The 22,778-nt window shown below is 40.7% G+C and overlaps 1 protein-coding gene across 1 annotated transcript in view; it reads right to left on the minus strand.

Annotated features, from left to right (window-relative positions):
- Positions 1-22,778, minus strand: part of LOC131993935 (echinoderm microtubule-associated protein-like 6) — an 87,790-nt gene that overhangs the window by 13,276 nt on the left and 51,736 nt on the right. Inside the window, exons 16-30 of the mRNA XM_059360014.1 lie at positions 22,137-22,255; positions 21,852-22,038; positions 21,158-21,263; positions 20,448-20,541; positions 18,486-18,586; positions 17,284-17,486; positions 11,707-11,818; positions 10,648-10,775; positions 10,205-10,346; positions 8,054-8,206; positions 7,843-7,974; positions 6,328-6,416; positions 5,330-5,506; positions 3,915-4,149; positions 3,178-3,304 (exon numbers count right to left, since the gene is read on the minus strand). Of these exons, the coding sequence (XP_059215997.1) occupies positions 3,178-3,304; positions 3,915-4,149; positions 5,330-5,506; positions 6,328-6,416; positions 7,843-7,974; positions 8,054-8,206; positions 10,205-10,346; positions 10,648-10,775; positions 11,707-11,818; positions 17,284-17,486; positions 18,486-18,586; positions 20,448-20,541; positions 21,158-21,263; positions 21,852-22,038; positions 22,137-22,255 (2,105 nt within the window). The remainder of the gene's footprint in view (positions 1-3,177; positions 3,305-3,914; positions 4,150-5,329; positions 5,507-6,327; positions 6,417-7,842; positions 7,975-8,053; positions 8,207-10,204; positions 10,347-10,647; positions 10,776-11,706; positions 11,819-17,283; positions 17,487-18,485; positions 18,587-20,447; positions 20,542-21,157; positions 21,264-21,851; positions 22,039-22,136; positions 22,256-22,778) is intronic.

Below are 22,778 nucleotides of genomic sequence, written 5' to 3' on the forward strand. Positions count from 1 at the left end.
TTGATAATTTTGGAAATTATTTAATTCTAAGAAATTAGTTTTTGTGTCATTTTTAGAAGCTCTTAATAAAATCCTCTTTAATTTATTTTTTTCACAATTTATTAATCTAATTCCTTTTTACAAACTGATATTTTATATCACTTATATTTTTAACTTGTTGCAATAACTGCAGATTTGAATGAATTGTACTAATTTTGGAAATTATTTGATAATTTATTTAATAATAATGTTGCAACAGAAATTCATTTTTCTGTCATTTTTAGAAGCTCTTAATAAAATCCTCTTTAATTTCTTTTTTTTGACAATTTATTAATCTATTTTCTTTTTACAAACTAATATTTTCTATTCATTTTTAAAAAATGCAATAACTGCAGATTTGACTGAATTTCTGCAGAATATTTCCCGTTATTCTAGTTTATGAAAACATTTAGTAATGATAAACTGTACGGAGTATTTGAACAGAGTTGACAGAGTTTTGACAGCACACATTAGATTAAATGAAGTTCTCTCCAGAGTCAGTATGAGCTCATACTTACTTGACGATGCCCTGCCTCCAGGGGAATGCAAGTAAAACACAACACAGATATTAAGAGCAGAGAAGGACGGCAGCCACAGAGGGACAAACTCAAAGCTGCAGCAGAAAAACCACAATGATTCAGATTCACATCGCTGAAAAACCTGCAGAGCAATAAAACAGACAAACTGCCCTGCAGGACAGAGTTTTCCCTCTGAGGTTCCCTTCGTTGTTCAGTGTTTTAAAGACTAAAACACTGAGGCTCCGTTTACACGAGGACGGTCTGAACAGAAGACGCTAAAGTGGCGTCTCGTCTTCACTTTTTATTCCTCGTTTAGACGAGCGTTTTCAGGAGGAAATCTGCTGCATACGGTGACGCAAAAGTGTGTAAAATGTGATTGTATGCAGCCAGGCGGCATCACTTAAAGCCATAAGAGCATCTTTGGGCATGCAGAAGTTTTCACACCACACATTTTCATCAGCTACTCCTTCCACAAAGTTCTCCTCCATCACTAGATCTCCCAGGTCTCGTTCACAGCCGTCTGGCTGGTTTTTGGCCATTTTGCATCTTTTTGTGGTCAATTTGTGTCTTTCTTTGTTTATTTTGCATCTTTTTCGGTCATTTAGTGTCTTTTTTGCTCATTTTGTGTCTCTTTTTTTGCTTATTTTGCGTCTTTTTGTGGTCAATTTTTGTCTTTGGCCATTTTGTGTATTTTTTTTGTCATTTTGTGTCTTTTTTTGGCTATTTTGTATCTTTTTTTTGTCCATTTGTGTCTTTTTTGTCCATTTGTGTCTTTTTGTGGTCAATTTGTGGTCAATTTGTGTCTTTTTTTTGTCATTTTGTGCCTTTTTTTGTCCATTACTACTCCTTCCACAAAGTTCTCCTCCATCACTAGATCTCCCAGGTCTCGTTCACAGCCGTCTGGCTCCTCCCACCAATCGCTGCATCCAGAATGTGATGGAGGTAATTCCAGATCCTTCTCTGTTCACTAATACTATCTGTACATATCCTGGACATTTGGTGGAAAGACTCCTGTAAGTTTATTAGAGCTGCCAGAGCAGCTTGAAGGTCCCACCATGGAAATAATCCCACGTTTCTTTATTTCCTGTCCTGGAGCATGTATGTGACGTAAACACATACGTGACGTGAGCAGATCAGATCAGAGTTTTGTGTCTTGTCAGTGTAGACGACACGCTACGGAGGAGAGGATTACACTTTTACACTTTGGAGGCTGGTTTCAGATTTTTGCGTCTTTTAGCCCCAAAAACGCCGTCACCGTCTAAACGAAAGGCACTTCACATAAAATATTTTGTCGTTTTTACCCGCGAGCGTCCTCGTGTGAACGGGGCCTCAAATTATAAAAACATCAACGCAACGTGCAAACACAGAAAAAAACCTGAGCTGATAAAGAGCCAAAAGATATTAATGGATCATGCAAACGCTGCAGGCAGGAGATGAAAAAAACAAACAGATACAAGAAGGTGAAGGACACACACACACACACACACACACACACACACTGGGACCACTGTGACACACACACACCAAGGACCAAGTTGCCACTAAAAGTTTCAGTTTGTCACCAGGCAACAAGCAACCAAGAGAAAATCATTTCTAGTCCAAGATCTATTAGTTTTACTGTCACCGTTTTCATCCTTCATCAGGGATAAATAAAGTCATTTTGATTTGATTTGAACTCCAAAACCTGCCGGTGTGTTTGACCCTCCTGTTATGCTGCTGCAGGTCAAATTGACCCCTTTCAAAGTTTAAAAATCTAAAAAATTTTGTTCTTGGGATGAAACTTCTCCTGCTTGGCTTAATAAGTGTAATCAACATATAAAATGAAAATGGTTCATTTCACATATTTGCATGTTTATATTACAGAGATACTGTTCAATGGTCAATCTGACCCTGAACAGAAGAGCTGACTCATCAACATCACCCCATGAAATAAAATTAAAATGAAAAAATAAAATTTCCAAAAACTCAATGTCGTGTAAAACCATTGCATTTTATATGTAAGTATTTCCAATGTACATAAAAAGTTTTAAGGTGCATTTATTATCAATAATTCTCCTCATTGAAGCTGATCTGTGAGCGGTAAAGAACACGACGGCACTAAATATTGATTGAAATGGTTAATAATGGAGTTATTAAAGAAATATAAACAATGTTTATTGGGAGTTTATTTGGTTTCTGATAGTTTTTGTTGTTGTTTTTTACAATAATGGTAACTCTTGTGTGGGAAAAAAGTATAAACAAATTAAATATCATTCCAATTTAAAAAAAGATTATCAGATAAATTCAACTAGTTTTTCCTGGTTTCTGTCATTCTAACTGTTATTCTGCTCAAAGACTGTTTGACTTGTTCTGATTAGAGCTGCAGGACTTAGAGATTATAGAGATTTAATATATTTCAGTGAAGCACAAAGACACAGAGAGGAGGATGTAGGAAGAGACAAAGTATTCCAGCCTTCCTGATTTCAGTTTGTCGTTTAATTGAACTCAACATTCACCGTCACGGCCACAGGGGGGCGCCACCACGCAGGTTATCAGGTGCAGCTCTAAACTCTGGAGCCAACCAATCTGTTTCTGTGTGTGTGTGAGTGTGTGTGTGTGTGTGTGTGTGTGTGTGTGTGTGTGTGTGTGTGTGTGTGTGTACCTCTCCTCAGTAGAGACCTCCTTCAGCTGCTGCTGAGGTTTGGTTCCTCTCATCTCTCGGAGGCTGACGGCGTACATCTTAGTGGTGTAATCCACCGACTTCTCCCGGGCAACGTCACTGTCGTAGCCTACACACACACACACACACACACACACACACACACACACACACAGACATTTTTTAATGTATAATAAAAAATATAAGAACTTTTCTAATTGCCCACAAGTGTCCTGAATGTTGCAAAAACCAATTTTCTCCACATATTCTCAGTATTCTCATGTTTCCAGCCTCTCCTGTCCTCTCCTCTCTGCTCTGTGTAAACAGCCTCTCCTGTCCTCTCCTCTCTGCTCTGTGTAAACAGCCTCTCCTGTCCTCTCCCCTCTGCTCTGTGTAAACAGCCTCTCCTGTCCTCTCCTCTCTGCTCTGTGTAAACAGCCTCTCCTGTCCTCTCCTCTCTGCTCTGTGTAAACAGCCTCTCCTGTCCTCTCCTCTCAGCTCTGTGTAAACAGCCTCTCCTATCCTCTCCTCTCTGCTCTGTGTAAACAGCCTCTCCTGTCCTCTCCTCTCTGCTCTGTGTAAACAGCCTCTCCTGTCCTCTCCTCTCAGCTCTGTGTAAACAGCCTCTCCTGTCCTCTCCTCTCAGCTCTGTGTAAACAGCCTCTCCTGTCCTCTCCTCTCAGCTCTGTGTAAACAGCCTCTCCTGTCCTCTCCCCTCTGCTCTGTGTAAACAGCCTCACCTCCGTCCTCCTCGATGTCGTCGTCCGACTCCTCGCTGTCCACCGGCGCCCTGTTGTCTCTGTTGTCTCTGTTGTCATGGTCCCCGATGGCTCCGCCCCCTTTCTCCCTGGCCCAGATCATCAGGGCGGTGTCGGCTCCGCCCACCGTCAGCAGCGTGGCGTCGTCCTGAGCCCAACGCACGTTGGTCACCTGGGCGCTGTGGCCCACGTAGCGCTTGAAGCGAGCGTACTGACCCTGCAGGACGAGACGGGACAGTTACAGCAGGAAGAAACATTTCTCTGAAAAAGAAATTTTTATCAATAAGGAGAGACAGAATGACTCAGAAATGTAAGACAAGAGGGGGAAAAAGAATAGGAAAGAAAAAAGATGCAAGAAAGAAATAATCAAGTAAAGAAATGATGAAGAAGATTGAAGAGAAATAAATATTCAAATAAACACCTAAACATGACAAATAGAAAGGAAAAGAAATAATGAGAAGGGAAAAGTTGGAAAATGAAAGAAAAAAAGGCACAAGAAAGAAAGAAAAGAGTGAAAGAAATTAGGAAGGAAATATAGAAAAAAGAAAGAAAATATAGAAAAAAATAAGAAAAACTAAATAGAGAAGGAAGAAAATATAGAAAAAGAAACAAAAAAGATGAAATTATAGAAAAAAAATAAATAAAGAAGGAAGAACATATAGAAAAAGAAAGAAAAAAGTAAGAAATAAGGAAATAAATATAGAAAAAGAAAAGGACAGACATTTTAATCAAGGAGAGAAATAATGATTCAAAGAAACAGGAAAGAAGGAAGAATAAAAAAGACAATAAACAGGAGGGAAAGAAAGAGGACAGATCCAGTGTGTGTGTGTGTGTGTACCCTGACGGGGTATCAGTGTGTGTGTGTGTGTGTGTGTGTGTGTGTGTGTACCCTGACGGGGTATCAGTTTGTGTGTGTGTGTGTGTGTGTGTGTGTGTGTGTGTGTGTGTGTACCCTGACGGGGTATCAGTGTGTGTGTGTGTGTGTGTGTGTGTGTGTGTGTGTGTGTGTGTGTGTGTGTGTGTACCCTGACGGGGTATCAGTGTGTGTGTGTGTGTGTGTGTGTGTGTGTGTGTGTACCCTGACGGGGTATCAGTTTGTGTGTGTGTGTGTGTGTGTGTGTGTGTGTGTGTACCCTGACGGGGTATCAGTGTGTGTGTGTGTGTGTGTGTGTGTGTGTGTGTGTGTGTGTGTGTGTGTGTACCCTGACGGGGTATCAGTGTGTGTGTGTGTGTGTGTGTGTGTGTGTGTGTGTGTGTGTGTGTGTGTGTGTGTGTACCCTGACGGGGTATCAGTGTGTGTGTGTGTGTGTGTGTGTGTGTGTGTGTGTGTGTGTGTGTGTGTGTGTGTGTGTACCCTGACGGGGTATCAGTGTGTGTGTGTGTGTGTGTGTGTGTACCCTGACGGGGTATCCGAACAGCTTGAGGAAGCCGAAGTCGTCTCCGGTGGCGAGCAGCGAGCCGTCTCTGGTCAGAGACGCCGCGTTGATGTCGGTGATGTCACTGTGAGTCGGCCAGATCCCGTCACAGCTGGAACCCAGAACACAGGTCCAGCTGGCCCAGTCCACACGCTCCAGCTACACACACACACACACACACACACACACACACACACACACACACACACACACTCTCTCTCAGTAGTCTATCTTTAAGACACACTCACTACGTTACATGACACTTGAAAAAAACAAATTATTGCCTTAATGTGACTATAACTGGACAACTGAAGAGCTTGTAAACATGTTAGTCTGACTGATGTCGGAGTTCTCCAACTCTGATTAGGACGCCCAGATAATATGATTGGAATTTGATTGTTGCCGCCATGTATGACAAGACAACACATGTCCACCCCCCCGCGAACACAACATCCAAGAAACCGGTTTATAGAATGACTGATTGTGTTTCCATTCTGTGTGTGTGACTCCTCCAGGCCGACCCTCTGAGACCAGTCTGATCCCTGAACCAGCATCCAGCAAGAACCAGAGGTTTGCGTCAGTAGTGACGAGGAAGACTTCTTCTGTTGTAGCCCTCCCTTCTTGTCTGCCCCTCAAAACCACCAGACCACCAGGGTCCACAGCCTTATTTGCCTCTCTGCACAACGACTAACGTGTTCATTACGCAGGAAATGAACAGAGCCGTACGATTATCATTTTTATTCTTATTCTTGTTGTTCTGAAATGCAGATTTTCCGCCTTTCTCCACTTGTTTATTATGAGGTAATAGGTCAAGAGAAAGGGCCGATTAACCTGCTGAAACGAGGCATCTCTCCACCCGGTGGTGAGGAGGAGGAGGACACGTTCCTGTCAGTTATTAGATGTTCTCAGTAGCATGTAAAGTGGAACGAGGTCAGAAGTCTGTTAGACTGTTGATGTAAACACATCAAACACAAACTGACCTCAGAGTTTCTGATGGTTTGTCTTCGTCCTCTTGGGGCTTCAAAGAAAAGCTGCTCTTTGGCTCCTGTGTTCACCTGCAGCAGCTTACCTGCAACACACACACACACACACACACACACACACACACACACACACACACACACACAAACACATAAATAACACAACATTCGTCTTACAAGTGGTCATTTTAGCAGCGTCTCCATATGAACCTCCGAATACCTCTGAAAAGTATGTTTTCTTTATAAAAAATTGCCAAAACCCCCTGACCCTTGAATGTCTCATCTGTTCCAGAGGGTCTGGATGCTTCGGGTGTCAGGACCAGAAATAACAAACATTTTGTGTCTCTTAAAGCAGTAGTTCTCAACCTTTTTGAGTCGCGACCCCAAATTAAACATGCATGTTGTCCGCGACCCCCGCTCACTGAACAGAATCTCACCCAAAAAAGAAGCAAAATGACCAAAAAAAGGAAACAAAATGACCAAAAAGACACAAAATTACCCTAAAAGACACAACATTACCCAAAAAAGAAACAAAATCACCAAAAAACGACACAAAATGACTAAAAACAGACACAAAATTACCAAAAAAGACACAAATTGACCACAAAATGATCCAAAAAAGACACAAAAGGACCAAAAAAGACACAAATTGACCAAAATACACACAAAATGACCAAAAAAAGACATTAAGTTACCAAAAAGACTAAAACACATGAACACTTTAACACAGTGGAGACAGAGCTGACTTCCAAAATGATTTGGCGACCCCCAGAAATCATCTCGCGACCCCAATTGGGGTCCCGACCCCAAGGTTGAGAACAGCTGTCTTAAAGGACTCCGGCGTATAAAAACAAACACTCTATATTGACCTACAACCCAACGCAGTAATGGCCATATTTGGAACAACAGGCAGAAGATATTCTACAATAAGGAGAAGATATAAAAACATCACTGCTTTTACAACACGGCTTGCACGCAGAATAATTTTCTTACACTGGAAATCTGATAATCCACCTAGTGTGTCTCTGTGGTTTAATGACTTAATGCAGTTCATACAGTTAGAGAAAATAAAATACACTCTCAGGGGATCTAGGGATAAACTATTTTCTGTTTGGGATCCAGTGCTGGGTAATTCATACAAAAAACTAAAAATGTTCAAAGTTTTCTTTGGTGAATGTTGTATTTTTGTACATGTCCTGAACTATCAGCGCTCAATAAAAATAAATGTAAAAAAAAACAAAAAAAAAACACTCTCTGTCTGTGTGTGTGTGCCTCCAAACTGTAAAAACACACATTATCGTCAGAGTTTGAACTTTCCCACGGTCCTTGAACGCATCGTCAGGTACTAAAGTTTCCATTATAAAAAGTGTCCGTTACTTGTGTTAAATGTTGATTTTAGTGTCAGAATCTCTTTATTCTACATGTGTCATTTAAAATAAAGCAGATCCTGTTAAAAACATTAGACTGAGAAACATATTTAATGAATAAATAATAATAAATGAAGGTGTTTGGTACCTTTGGCGTCCCAGTCGATGTGTGTGATGTAGCTGGACGCTCCTTTACAGATGCCGACTCTCTTACTGCTCAGCACGTTGTAGATGTCCACGAAGCTGTCATGAGACGCCACCGCCAGGAATTTACCTGAGTCTGAGGGGAGAGGTCAGGTTACAGGTGTGTGTTTAATGTGTGTGTGTGTGTGTGTGTGTGTGTGTGTGTGTGTGTGTACCTGGGGTGAAGCGGACGTCAGAGATGGCGTCTCGTCGATGGTGGAAGCTCAGCAGATCCTCCAGCGTGTCGGCGTTCACCACCAGCACGCCGCCGTCGCTCAGACCGACCGCCAACGCCTTCCCATCAGGGGAGAAGGCACAGCAGCGCCCGCCTGGACACACACACACACACACACACACACACACACACACACACACACACACACACACTGTCAGTCAGCAATAGAAATATACAGCGTGAAAATTAACTGTAAAAACAGACATTATCGTCAGAGTTTCAACTTTCTGACGGACCTTGAACACATCATCAGTTCTGGATGTTTCTGTTAAGTGACCACAACGAAGCTTAAAACGTCTCTCTTTCTACATCCTCCTCTCTGTGTCTTTGTGTTTCACTACAACATATAAAATCTCTATAATCTCTAAGTCCTGCAGCTCTAATCAGAACAATCAGAACAACTCAAACAGTCTTTGTGCAGAATAACACAGTTAGAATGAGAGAAATCAGAAAAATAATTAAAATTCACTTTTCCAAGTTCCCACAAGGGTCATGTGAAAAAATGAAATGACAAAAAAAGACGTAAAATTACTTGAAAGCAACTTAAAAAGACCAAAAAACATAAAATAACAAAAAAAGGAAAATGAAAAAAAAATGCCTGAAATTAAAAAAAAGACAAAAAATGACTTGAAAGAAACATTAAATGACCAAAAAAAAGTAAAATGTTTAAAAGAGACAATGACCATAAACAGTTTTCTCCACAAATTGAAGTATTGTCATGTTTCCAGCCTCTCCTGTCCTCTCCCCTCTGCTCTGTGTAAACAGCCTCTCCTGTCCTCTCCTCTCTGCTCTGTGTAAACAGATTTTCAGTGAATATTTGTGACATGACAGGAGCGAGAATTTAATGTTTTGAACACTAGTGCAAACACTTTATTTTGGCAAAATTCTTAAACAAAACGTTATTTTTAAGCTTAAATTTGGTAACTTTTCATGCCTGAAGCATAAATCACACATGATACTTCAAGGACTGTTGGAAATCTGACAATAATGACAGTTTTTACAGTTTCTGGCTGTGATGAATGCTACATTTTGGTATTTTTTTTAAAAGAAAATCTGAATTTTAACTATCTGGCAGGTTGTGGGATTCAGAGGTTTGATATTGCAAAATTATTTGATTATTCACAATAAACAAGAAGCTTTTTAAAGATCATTTAATTTTGGTCCAATTTTCACAGATTTTTTTTGATCACATGACCGTTGGTCTCATCAGAATCAATCATGTCTTAAATGTCTCTGAGGAGAATTTAATGTTTTTAACAGGATCTGGTTTATTTTAAATGACACATGGAGAATAAAGAGATTCTGACACTAATATCAACATTTAACACAAGTAACGGACACTTTTTATAACTGATGATGCGTTCAAGGCAAGGTTATTATAGTTAACGAAAACTAACAAAATAACGAAAACAAGAATTGAAAAAACATTTTCGTTAACTGAAATAAAAATAAAAACTAGAGTTTTTAAAAAAACGATAACTAACTGAAACTGTATTTTGTGGTTACAAAACTAACTAAAACTAACTAAAATTATAGTGAAAATGTCCTTAGTTTTCGTTTTTGTCAACTTTTTTCATTCATAATTCAGTGTTTCTATTTGAACATGCAACACATGGTGAATATGTTTACTGAGACTGGGATGTCTATACTCGAAACAAAATTCAAAACAGTTAATAACCTTATTGGGGCTGAGATGATAAACCAAAGGAAATAAAGGAAACATTTATTATGACCTCTTTGAATCTGGCACCAACACATAGCCCATTACAAAAAAACTAAAACTAACACTAAAACTAATAAAAACTAAACTAAAACTAAGCATTTTCAAGAAATAAAAACGAAACTAAAACTAGAAAACTCACTCTAAAAACTAACTAAAACTAACTGAATTTGAAAACAAAAATTCACAACGAAATTAAAACTAAAACTAATAAAAAATCCAAAACTATTATAACCTTGGTTCAAGGACCGTTGGAAAGTTGAAACTCTGACGATAATGTCTGTTTTTACAGTTTCTTCCTATGATAAACTGTGTATTATTTCTGGCGGGCTGGTTAAATAAAGGTAATAAAGTGGTTGGTGGTCCCGTCACCTCTCTTCAGCTTGCGGACCGCCACCATGCGGTGATTGGCCGACGTCTCCCACAGACGAAGAGTTTTATCATCGCTGACGGTGGCGCAGACCGGGAGGAGGGGGTGGGGGGCCAGACCCCACACCTCCCCCTCCATGTGACCCTGGACACACACACACACACACACACACACAACATGAGGACACTCAACATCCAGTTCTATGTGTTTATAATAAATAAATCAGATCTTATTCTCCAGAACGTTAGAAAAACACTCAGGAATCATCACACACACACACACACACACACACACACACACACACACACACATTCATCCAGACTGTGTGTGTCTACAGCAGACAGCTCTCCTCTCCATGGCAACAGGTACCAGACATTTAAAAATACCTGGAGTCCACACACACACACACACACACAAACACACACACACACACACACACACACACCTGCACCAGCAGAGTCATGGGTCCGGTCTTGTCGATCTCCAGAACTTCTCCGTTCTTGGTTCCTACCAGGATGTGACCGTGACCCAGAGTGATGGCTCTGATGGACGGGTTGTCCTCCAGCAGCAGGCCTACACACACACACACACACACACACACACACACACAGACACAGAGAAACACACACACACACACAGACACACACACACACACACACACACAGACAGACACACACACACACACACACACACACACACACACACACACACACAGACACACACAGACACAGACACACACACACACACACACACACACACACAGAAAAACACACACACACACACACACACACACACACACACAGACAGACAGACACAAATGCATGCACAAGTATGCAAAACACGTACACACATAGGTATGCACAAAACACACACACATACACGCACATACACACGCACACACAACCCAAATACACAACATGCACACACAGAAACACACAATCACAAATCAGTATGCACAACACATACATAAACACACATGCACACAATGCACACACACACAAAGTATGCGCAACATGCACACAAAAATACACAGACACACACACACAAACACACACACACAATGTACACAACATGCACACACAGAAATGCACACAAGTATGCACACACAAAACAAAACACACAAAACACACAACATGCACACACACACACACACACACACACACACACACACACACAGGATGTTGTTACAGGTATTAGTCTTGCTGCAGGTGTTGTGTGTGTGTGTGTGTGTGTGTGTGTGTGTGTGTGTGTGTGTGTGTGTGTGTGTGGCCACCTGGTGGCAGCGTTGGACAGAAAAACATCTTTTCCTCTACAACAGAAACAGAAGTGATGAGTGGATTCATCACACTTTATCTAATATAAAGTAATATTTGTGATCAGTGTGTTGTGCTGTGTGTGTGTGTGTGTGTGTGTGTGTGTGTGTGTGTGTGTCTGTCTGTGTGTGTGTGTGTGTGTGTGTTGTGCTGTAGGTGTGTGTGTGTGTGTGTGTGTGTGTGTGTGTGACCTTTGGAGCCCGGGGACAGCGCTGCTCTCTTGATGGCGTACGTCTTCAGACAGCGGTCGAACATGTCGTCCCACAGCTCCACCACGCCGTCCTTCCCGCCCGTCACGAAGCCCTGAAACACAACGCCGCTTTATTTATCATTAAATTATCATCATTGGTGCTCAGTTTATTACTTTAACCTTCTGAACTGAGATTCTGACACAAATATCAACATTTTAACACAAGTTTTGGTCAGTTTTTATAAACTTTCATTACTGATGATCTGTTCAAGGACCGTCGGAAAGTTCAAACTCTGGCGAAGATGTCAGTTTTTATGGTTTCTGTGTTCGATAAATGCTGAAATTTTGGCGACATTTTAGAGAAAGTATATGCGTCGATATGGAGATCCTTGTCTCCTCTTGAAATTATTATTAAATTGCGAAAAAATTAAAAACTGTTGCATGTAAACACACGATTGTGTTTGAGTCACAAATAAAAAATCCCAAAGTGATTTGTAAGGAAACAGAGTTGGCTTCATCAAAACTTTCTTCTGACTAAATAGAATTTATGAGATGAAAATCTAAAAATGGATCTAAAGTGAGTCTCAACAACAACAGATCTGTTTCCTGCCAGAGTTTGTTTCTTTCTTTAAGAGTTTATTTCCCTTTAAGTCACTTTATAAAGCCACTTTTCAACAAAGTGTGTTTGTTGCGTTATTATCAGCGTGTCAGTGAACGTTTCACGAGTCTCAGAGCAAAAATAGATTCTCTCCAAACACCAAAACAGAGTCGACTCGCAGAGAACGAGTCCTCAGAGGAAACATCAAACACCTGAAGAAGATCTGAGAGAAACCTGACGGAGGGAGGAAGGAGGGAGGGAGGGAGGGAAGAGGGAGGGAGGGAGGGAAGGAAGGAGGGAGGAGGGAGGGAGGAGAGAGGGAGGGAAGGAGGAGGGAAGGAGGGAGGGAGGGAGGGAGGGAGGGAGGAGAGAGGGAAGGAGGGAAGGAAGGAAGGAAGGAGGGAGGAGAGAGGGAGGAAGGAAGGAAGGAAGGAAGGAGGGAGGGAGGGAGGGAGAGAAGGAAGGAAGGAGGGAGGGAGGGAGGGAGGCGGGGAGGGAGGGAGAGAAGGAAGTAAGGAGGGAGGAGAGAGGGAGGAAGGAAGGAAGGAAGGAAGGAAGGAAGGAAGGAGGGAAGGAGGGAGAGAAGGAAGGAAGGTGGGATGAGAGAGGGAGGAAGGAAGGAAGGAGGGAGAAGAGAGGGAGGGAGGGAGGGAAGGAAGGAAGGAATGAAGGAATGAAGGAATGAAGGAAGAAGGAAGGAAGGAAGGAAGGAAGGAGGGAGGGAAGGAGGGAAGGAGGGAGGGAAGGAAGGAAGGAAGGAAGGAAGGAAGGAAGGAAGGAGGGAGGGAAGGAGGGAAGGAAGGAAGGAAGGAAGGAAGGAAGGAAGGAATGAAGGAAGAAGGAAGGAAGGAGGGACAGAAGGATGAAGGAGGGAAGGAGGGAAAAAGGAAGGAAAGGAGGGAGGGAAGGAAGGATGTGAGTCTGTGAATGAACGAGGGAAGGAGGAAAGGAAGGAGAAGAGGAGGGAGGGGAGGAAGTAAGGAAGGAGGGAAGGAGGAGAGGAGGATGTGATGGCATCAGGCCGGCCGACATGTTTCCTCTCTGTCTTATTGATTTGTTTATCTTGTTTATCTTGTTTATCTTGTTGATCTTGTTTATCTTTGTCTCCAGCAGAGACTCGACACAATAATGAGATTCTGGAGTTTAATGAAATGAGGAAATATTAAAAGAGGAGAGTCAGTGAGGGCAGATGAGTCACCCCGAGAAGATTAAAGGTGTCAAACCCAGAGTCTGTTCACCGAAAACACAATGAAAACACACGTTATCGTCAGAGTTTTAACTTTCCGACGGTCCTTGAACGCCTCATCAGTCATAAAAAGTGGCTGTTACTTGTGTTAAATGTTGATATTAGTGTCAGAATCTCTTTATTCTACATGTGTTATTTAAAATAAACCAGATCCTGTTAAAAACATTAAAGGAGAGGCTGTTTACACAGAGCAGAGAGGAGAGGACAGGAGAGGCTGTTTACACAGAGCAGAGAGGAGAGGACAGGAGAGGCTGTTTACACAGAGCTGAGAGGAGAGGACAGGAGAGGCTGTTTACACAGAGCAGAGAGGAGAGGACAGGAGAGGCTGTTTACACAGAGCAGAGAGGAGAGGACAGGAGAGGCTGTTTACACAGAGCAGAGAGGAGAGGACAGGAGAGGCTGTTTACACAGAGCAGAGAGGAGAGGACAGGAGAGGCTGTTTACACAGAGCAGAGAGGAGAGGACAGGAGAGGCTGTTTACACAGAGCAGAGAGGAGAGGACAGGAGAGGCTGGAAACATGACAATACTGAGAATATGTGGAGAAAACTGTTTTTATAGAGATTTAATATGTTGCAGTGAAACACGACGAACACACAGAGAACCAAAAGAGAGATAAAGTTGGTCGTGCTGAGGAGAAAGACGGTAATTTAAAATGTGATTTGTATGTTTTAGATGTAAACCAGAAGCCGACTGTTGGTTCACTAACAGATGTTGAGTTCATGAAGCAGAACGGAGGAAAAAAAGTCAAAATGTGAGATGACATCATCATGAGAGAACAAAGAAATTAGGTTTTATTGTTAGGTAAATCCAGAATCTACTATCAGACTCTGTGTGTGTGTGTGTGTGTGTGTGTGTGTGTGTGTGTGCGTGTGTGTGTGTGTTTGAAAATCCTGTTACATAAAAAGAGAGAGAGAGAGAGAGAGAGAGAGAGAGGTATACTGAATGAACAGAGGGAGTTAAAACAATGAACACAGAGAAAAAGAGCAGAGAGAGGAAAGAGAGGAGAGGGAGAGAGAGGGATGAAGGAGAGAGAAAAAAAGAGAGAGAGAGGAAAGAGGGAAAGATAGGGAGATGGAGATCGAGAGAGAGAGGAGGAGAGAGAGAGATGTAAAGAGAGGGAGGAGGAGATAGGGAGGAGAAAGAAAAAAGAGAGAGAGAGAAGAGAGGGAGAGACAGAGAGACAGAGAGAGGGATAAAGGAGAAAGAGGGAGAGAGAGAGAGATAGAGAGAGAGATGGATGGAAGGAGGGAGAAAGAGAGCAAGACAGAGAGAGAAGAGAAAGAAAGAAAGAAAGAAAGAGAGAGAGACGGAGAGAGGGAGAGAGAGAGGGATAAAGGAGAAAGAGAGAGAGAACAAGAGAAAAAGAAGAGAGAAAAAGAGAGAGAGAGAGAAGGAAAGAAAGAAAGAAAGAAAGAGAGAGAGAGAGAGTGAAAGGAGAAAGAGAGAGGGAGAAAGAGAGAGATAAAGAGAGAGAGGACAGAGAGAGAGAGAGAAAGAAAGAAAGATAGATAGAGAGAGAGAGAGGAGAGAGGAAGAGAAAGAGAGAGAGAAAGAAAACAGATGGATGAAGAAACGCCGTCAGCAGCAAAATAAAATAAACTGAATCTACTACACGTCTGTTCACTCCTACTGTTAGTTTTTAGGCTTTTCGCCGACATTCCTGCTCGAAACGACACACACACACACACACACACACACACACGCACACACTCACACACACACACACACACACACACACACTCACACACACTGAGCTGACAGAGTGTAAAGGCTCGTCAGTAGGAGGACGATCTGGAGAATCGTTCACACTGTTTAATATAAAAACCTGTTTCTCTCCGAGCGACGCAGCGACTCAATAAATGTACAAAAATATAAAAAAATAAATTATTAAATTTGAATAAATGTGACAAAAAACAATATTTTCTATGTTATTCTATATTTATTTAGCGTTCTCTTTATCCTCATAGTTATTTATTTCCCTTTTTTGTTTTTTTCTTAATTTTTATCACATTTTCTTTGTATTTACTTCATCGATTAAAGTTTTATTTTCCAATTTATTTCCATTGACATATTGCCTTATCTCTAAAAAAAACTTAGAAATGAATTGAGGCATTCATAAATTTGATAAAATGTGACAAAATGATGTATTTTTTTAATTTGTATTGATTTATTCACCTTTTTGCTTATTTACTTTCCCATTTTATTACATTTCTATTCATTTTTAAATGTATTTTTATTACATTTATATTTTCCAAATTATTCCCACATACTTAAAAATAAACTGAGGCTTTGATACATTTCATTAAATGTGACATAAATTAATATTTTTACCTTTCTTATTTATTTTTTGACAATTCTGGTAATTATCCTCTTTATTTGCTTCCCCATTTAATTTTCCATTATATTTAATTTTGTATTCATTTATAAATGATTTTCATTGCATTTTTTTATTCTACATTTACCTTTCATTATTACAAAAAAAATATTTATTTATTTATTAATTATTATTTTCCCTTTGTATTTACCCCTCAATTTATTTTCCAGAAATGATTTATTTATTGATTATTTATATATTTCTTGAAGCATTTCTTCTTCATTATGAACATCTGAGTCCTCAGTCAGTTAATTCTGACATCTATTCTTGTAATTATGAGATAATAATTCATAACTATTAATTAGTAAAGTGGTAATTATGAGCTACAGAAGTCATAATTACAGCGAGGAGCTCGGAGGAGAAGAGCAGCTCCTTCAGGAGTTTTAGTGTCTCTTAAAAGAACTGATAGGTGGAGAAAACTGCATCAGTTTAAGAAAACTTTAAACACAGATATTTCTTGTTGGAATCATTAAACGTGGAAAGAATTATGTGGATGTTTTTGAATTAATTTTGTCTGTTTTACTCACTTTTATTCCATGTGGAGTAAGGTAAACAAAATCACGATCAATAAAACCATGTTAAATGTCTAAATATCAGCTCTGAAATTAAACTCTTATCAGATATATTTGTTGTTATCATTATATTTATCCAAACAAATGTTCCTTTAGTTGTAGCAGACATTAACTCTATGGAGTCTTGGGCTATTTTGTCCATTTTTTAATCCTTTTCATGTCTTTTTGTGTCTTTTTTGATCATATTGTGTCTGTTGTTGTGTCTTTTTTTTTCATTTTGTGTCTTCTGTGGGTTTTTTTGGTCATTTTGTGTCTTTTTTAGTCCTTTAGTCCAACATAAAATGTGATTTTGAATCTTTTTTTTAACTTTCAAAACACTATCATGCTCAATAAAGAATTTTAAATGTTTCAAATGTGAACAAAGGTGTCAAATCTACCATATCAGAGGGTTCCATCCAGTTCTATCATTTGATACTAAATCTATTTGAGCTTGTCTCCAGTTTTACTTGGTATATCATCATCAAACTGAAACTGGCCTCATGGAGTTTACAGCCAGAACTTTAGAGGTAAATGAAGAAGTCAGGATTTGGTGATTTTGGAGACTCCAGAGGGTTAAAATGAACAAGAAACTGAAGAAAACAAGGTGGTCTAATAATTTTTTCCATGACTGTATGTGTCTTATATTTTATATTCTTATTCTGTCTTCTATATCTATGTGTCTCTATCTTAAGCTGCTGTGACGACTTAATTTCCCCACTGTGGGATAAATAAAGTCTGGTCTTATCTCGTCTAAAGACACCAGTCTGGATCTTGTTTCTGAGAAGAATAAAACAGTAAATGACTGAACCTTGTCGAGGGAGAACATGGCGAAGACGGGCCCGTCGTGAGCTTTCACCGTCTTCAGCAGCAGCGCCTCCTTCCAGATGTAAACGTCTCCGGTGGCGGCGCCCGAGAAGACCAGCGCCTCGCTGCGCCCGTAACACACCGACATCATGGTCTCCGGACGCCCCACGCTCCTGAACGCACCACGCCTGAAGGTGAGACCGCCACCTGGAGGACGGACGGAGGAGAAGGAGGAGAACCCGTCAGTGATCCGGGTCTCCTGACAGAACCAGGACCTGTTAGAGGCTGTACCCCAAAGTCAAGGAAGGATCCTCAAACGGCTGAATCTGAAGGATACTGCGTCATCCTACCAAGGAAGGATGCTACCAAGGAAGGATCGTACCAAGGAAGGATCCTACCAAGGAAGGATCCAACAAAGGAAGGATCCTACCAAGGAAGGATCCAACAAAGGAAGGATCCTACCAAGAAAGGATCCTACCAAGGAAGGATCGCACCAAGGAAGAATCCCACCAAGGAAGGATGCTACCGAGGAAGGATCCCACCAAGGAAGAATCCTAAAAAGGAAGGATCCTACCAAGAAAGATCCTTCCTTTGCAGGATCCTTCCTTGGTAGGATCCCACCAAGGAAGGATCCTACAAAGGAAGGATCCTACCAAGGAAGGATACTACCAAGGAATGATCCTACCAAGGACGGATCCTACAAAGAAAGGAACCTACCGAGGAAGGATCCCACCAACGAAGGATCCTACCAAGGAAGGATTCTACAAAGGGAGGAACCTACAAAGGAAGGAACCTACCAAGGAAGGATCCCACCAAGGAAGGATCCCACCAAGGAAGGATCCTACCAAGGAAGGATCGCACCAAGGAAGGATCCCACCAAAGAAGGATCCGACAAATGGAGGATCCGACAAATGGAGGATCCTACGAAGGAAGGATCCTACCAAGGAAGAATCCCACCAAGGAAGGATCCCACCAAGGAGGGATCCCACCAAGGAAGGATCCTACCAAGGAAGGATCCTACCAAGGAAGGATCCCACCAAGGAAGGATCCCACCAAGGAAGGATCCTACCGAGGAAGGATCCCACCAAGGAAGGATCCCACCAAGGAAGGATCCCACCAAGGAAGGATCCTACCGAGGAAGGATCCCACCAAGGAAGGATCCTTGACTTTGTGATAAGGCCTGTTCCAGACTGGAGACGGTTTTACCTGCATGCTGCCAGAACTGGATGTGTTTGATTCCCACAGTGACCAGTTTGTCCATCAGCAGAGGGTTACACTTCACCACGAAGATCTTCTCCTTATGACCCCTGCAGGACAAAAACAGGCACCAAAACTATAAATACTGACAGGTAGTGTCGTAAATTATGCTTTTTTATCATTGATGATTAACTGTTTGGTCTTTAACAGGAGTCGGCAACCTTTACTAACAAAAGAGCCATTGTTGGACAAAAAAAGAGAAATAATGTCAGAATGGAGCCCCAAACCTTATTTTGAGCCTCACAGTGAAGATTTAACAGCCTACTAAGTCTAAATTAGCCGACCAACATTATTAATGAGTATAGAGACTGTGTCCAAAAATCGTACACATCTGCAATGCCGAACTTTCTGGTGTTTTCACGGCCATTTTGAATAAGATCTCCACCACCAGTGTAGCTATAATTGATTTATACATATTTAACAATTTACATGTGAAATTTAGTTTATGTGGATGGAGATTCATGTCTAATTACAATACGAAAGTAATTAGTAACGCTCAGGCAATGATCATAAAAGTGCATCTGTATTTTTACTGCACTGTATTTTATTGCGAAGGACAGAAGTACGGTCCGGGTGTGCTGGGATGGATGGTCGGTCGGTCGGTCGGTTGGTCGGTCGGATGAATGGATGGATGGTTGGTTGGTTGGTTGGTTGGTTGGCTGGATGGTTGGTTGGTTGGTTGGTTGGTTGGATGGTTGGTTGGTTGGTTGGTTGGTTGGTTGGTCGGTCGGTCGGATGGATGGATGGTTGGCTGGTTGGTTGGTTGGTTGGTTGGTTGGTTGGTTGGTTGGTTGGATGGATGAATGGTTGGATGGATGGATGGATGGATGGATGGATGGATGGATGGATGGATGGATGGATGAATGGTTGGATGGTTGGTTGGCTGGTTGGTTGGTTGGATGGATGGATGGATGGATGGATGGATGGATGGATGGATGGATGGATGGATGAATGGTTGGTTGGTTGGTTGGATGGTTGGTTGGTTGGTTGGTTGGATGGATTAATGGATGGATGGATGGATGGATGGATGGATGGATGGATGGATGAATGGTTGGATGGTTAGTTGGCTGGTTGGTTGGTTAGTCTTTATTTTTACTGTATTGTATTGTGAAGGACAGAAGTACGGTCCGGGTGTGTTGATAACGATGGTTGATAACAGTGATATGTATTTGGCTTACCCAGAAACATCCACTTTCCTTAGACTTTAGTTTCACACCATTTGATTAATTGGAACCATAACATGATCATTTATATTAGTAGGTAATGTGAAATTTTGATAGAATCTCAGCCGAACAGTGTCCGATTTCGGACACAGTTACGCTAACAATGAGCATTCATTCTTATGATTTTGTCAGAATGCAGCGAGGAGCCGAGTGCAACTGAAGCTGGACACCAAAGAAATATCCAGCCTATCTGGTCCAGCTAGAGAAACTCAAAACTAGACTTGAAGTTGGCAAAATGTAGATGTTAAGGTGCCCGGCTGTGGACGTTTTAATACCGTTTATAGGGAAAACAGAAATAACTGTGCATGTCTTATGATTTTTTTGTCACTGCCAAAGGTTTCCTTCCCCTGGTCTATGAGATGTCAGAAAAATGATGGAAAATGTCAATCAGAGTTTTCACAAAGAACTTAAATGTCTCATTTTGTCCACAACCAAAAGATATTCAGTTTACTGTCAGAATCCAGAAAATATTCACATTTAAGAAGATGGAATCAGAGGATTTTGCCTTTTTTTCTTAAAAAAATGACTCAAAAGAATTATCAAAAGAGTAAGAGATTAACTAACATGATTTGGTTTAGTGTAAACTCTTTGTTGCCACCAGTTTAAGGACTGTTGGGAAGTTTAACTCCACGTTTTCACTCTTTATTTCTACCATAAACTGTGTATTTGGTATTATATGTTGACGTACCTGGCGGTGGCGAGTTTCTCTCCTCTCTTCCAGTCCCAGACCACGATGGAGTGTCCGTCATCGACTCCGACCGACACCAGACTCTTTCCATCAGCTGCCTCACAACAAACAGATGAAAGTCATCAGCAGCTTTTATGACGTGTTTCTATCCAGACAGAGCTGAAGCTGAAGAGCTTCTATATCTGGACACACAGCACACAGCACACAGGAAACAGGACACAGGAGTGTGTGTCCTTGGTAAACATACACACAGTGTTTACTTCAAGGGCTTTTATTGTGAAAGGTAAGAATAGAAGGAGTGGCTACACACACACAAATATTATTATTATTATTATTATTATTATTATTATTATTAATAATGATATAATAATAATTATAATAAAATTAAAGAAGTAAAATACTGTTTGATAATCGTCAGTAAACAACACACACAAACAAATAATAATAATAATAATAATAATAATATAAAATGTTATAATTAAATAAAAAATGAGTAAACAAAATAATTTAAAAATAAAAAACAAAAGGAAAAAATAAGAAAAGAAAAGGAAAAATAAGAACCACAATAATCATGAAAATTTTATGAATAAATAAAATAATAATAATAAAAAATAATAGTAAACAACCTAATTCAACAAAACTTGAAGTTGAAGAACTGAGGACACACACACACACACACACACACACACACACACACACACACAGGTTACCTGAGAAGTCCAGAGCACACACTCCTCTCTGGTGGAAACCTCTCAGTAGAGAGAGACACTTCAGAGTCTGGATGTCCCAAACATGGATGGCTGGGTCCCTCCCCACCTACACACACACACACACACACACACACACACACACACTGAATCCACTGGATGCATTCAGGGATTTAAATGTTTACTTCGTACAGATCTTGTGTGTGTGTGTGTGTGTGTGTACCTGTCCAGTAGCAGCGTAGTCCTTCAGTGTGTGTGTGTGTGTGTGTGTGTGTACCTGTCCAGTAGCAGCGTAGTCCTTCAGTGTGTGTGTGTGTGTGTGTGTGTGTGTGTGTGTGTGTGTGTACCTGTCCAGTAGCAGCGTAGTCCTTCAGTGTGTGTGTGTGTGTGTGTGTGTGTGTGTGTGTACCTGTCCAGTAGCAGCGTAGTCCTTCAGTGGGTGTGTGTGTGTGTGTGTGTGTGTACCTGTCCAGTAGCAGCGTAGTCCTTCAGTGTGTGTGTGTGTGTGTGTGTGTACCTGTCCAGTAGCAGCGTAGTCCTTCAGTGGGTGTGTGTGTGTGTGTGTGTGTGTGTGTGTGTACCTGTCCAGTAGCAGCGTAGTCCTTCAGTGGGTGTGTGTGTGTGTGTGTGTGTGTGTGTACCTGTCCAGTAGCAGCGTAGTCCTTCAGTGGGTGTGTGTGTGTGTGTGTGTGTGTACCTGTCCAGTAGCAGCGTAGTCCTTCAGTGGGTGGATGTTGAGGCTGAGGATGTCGTCGTCGTGTCCGAGGTAGAAGCGTTGGCTGTGCTGCTGGCGGTTGTAGACCACGCCCACCGCCGCCACGTGGAACAGAACCTCCCCGCCCTGAGAGTAGAACAGGTTGTTCCTGCAGTCGTAGCCACGGTACCTGAACACACCACACACACACACACAGACATGTTTCTCTGCCTCCACGTGTGTGTAAAGAGTCTGATGTGTGAATCATAAACACTCTGATTTATTTACCCGTGTACGAACTGCAGCCGGAGGCCCTGGTCCGGTCCTCTCTGTCTCTTCAGAGACCCAACCTGCTGCTTCTTCTCTCTGCTCTGCTGTCTGAGCTGAGGCAGGTCCTCCTTATACACCTAAACACACACACACACACACACACACACACAAATATTAAAAAATAAGAACCATAATAAACATTTCATTTTTTAAATAAATAAAATTGAATGATAACATTTAAAAATTAAAAAAATTAGCGAACAAAATAATACAATTTTTTTTTTTAAAAATATGATTAAATAAAATTTTAAAATTTAAAAAAATATGAGCAAACACACACACACACACATAATGAAAAGAAGAACCATAAATAAAATAACATTGTATAAAATAATATAATTAAATTAAATAAATAAAAAAATGCATATGAATGAATAAATAAATAAATAAATAGAGAAAAAAGATAAAGAAAATAAGAAAATAATAATAATATGTATAATAAATAATAAAAATAATAAAAATAATAATAAATAAGAACCATACATTTTATAATTAAATAAAATAGAAATATTTTTCAAAAATAAAAAATGAGCAAACAAACAAAATATAAAAAAATATTTACAAAATTAAAAATAAATAAATATTTAAATAAAAAAAATT

The sequence above is a fragment of the Centropristis striata genome, chromosome 20 (genome assembly GCF_030273125.1).
Source record: "Centropristis striata isolate RG_2023a ecotype Rhode Island chromosome 20, C.striata_1.0, whole genome shotgun sequence".
In the NCBI taxonomy this organism is placed as follows: Eukaryota; Metazoa; Chordata; class Actinopteri; order Perciformes; family Serranidae; genus Centropristis; species Centropristis striata.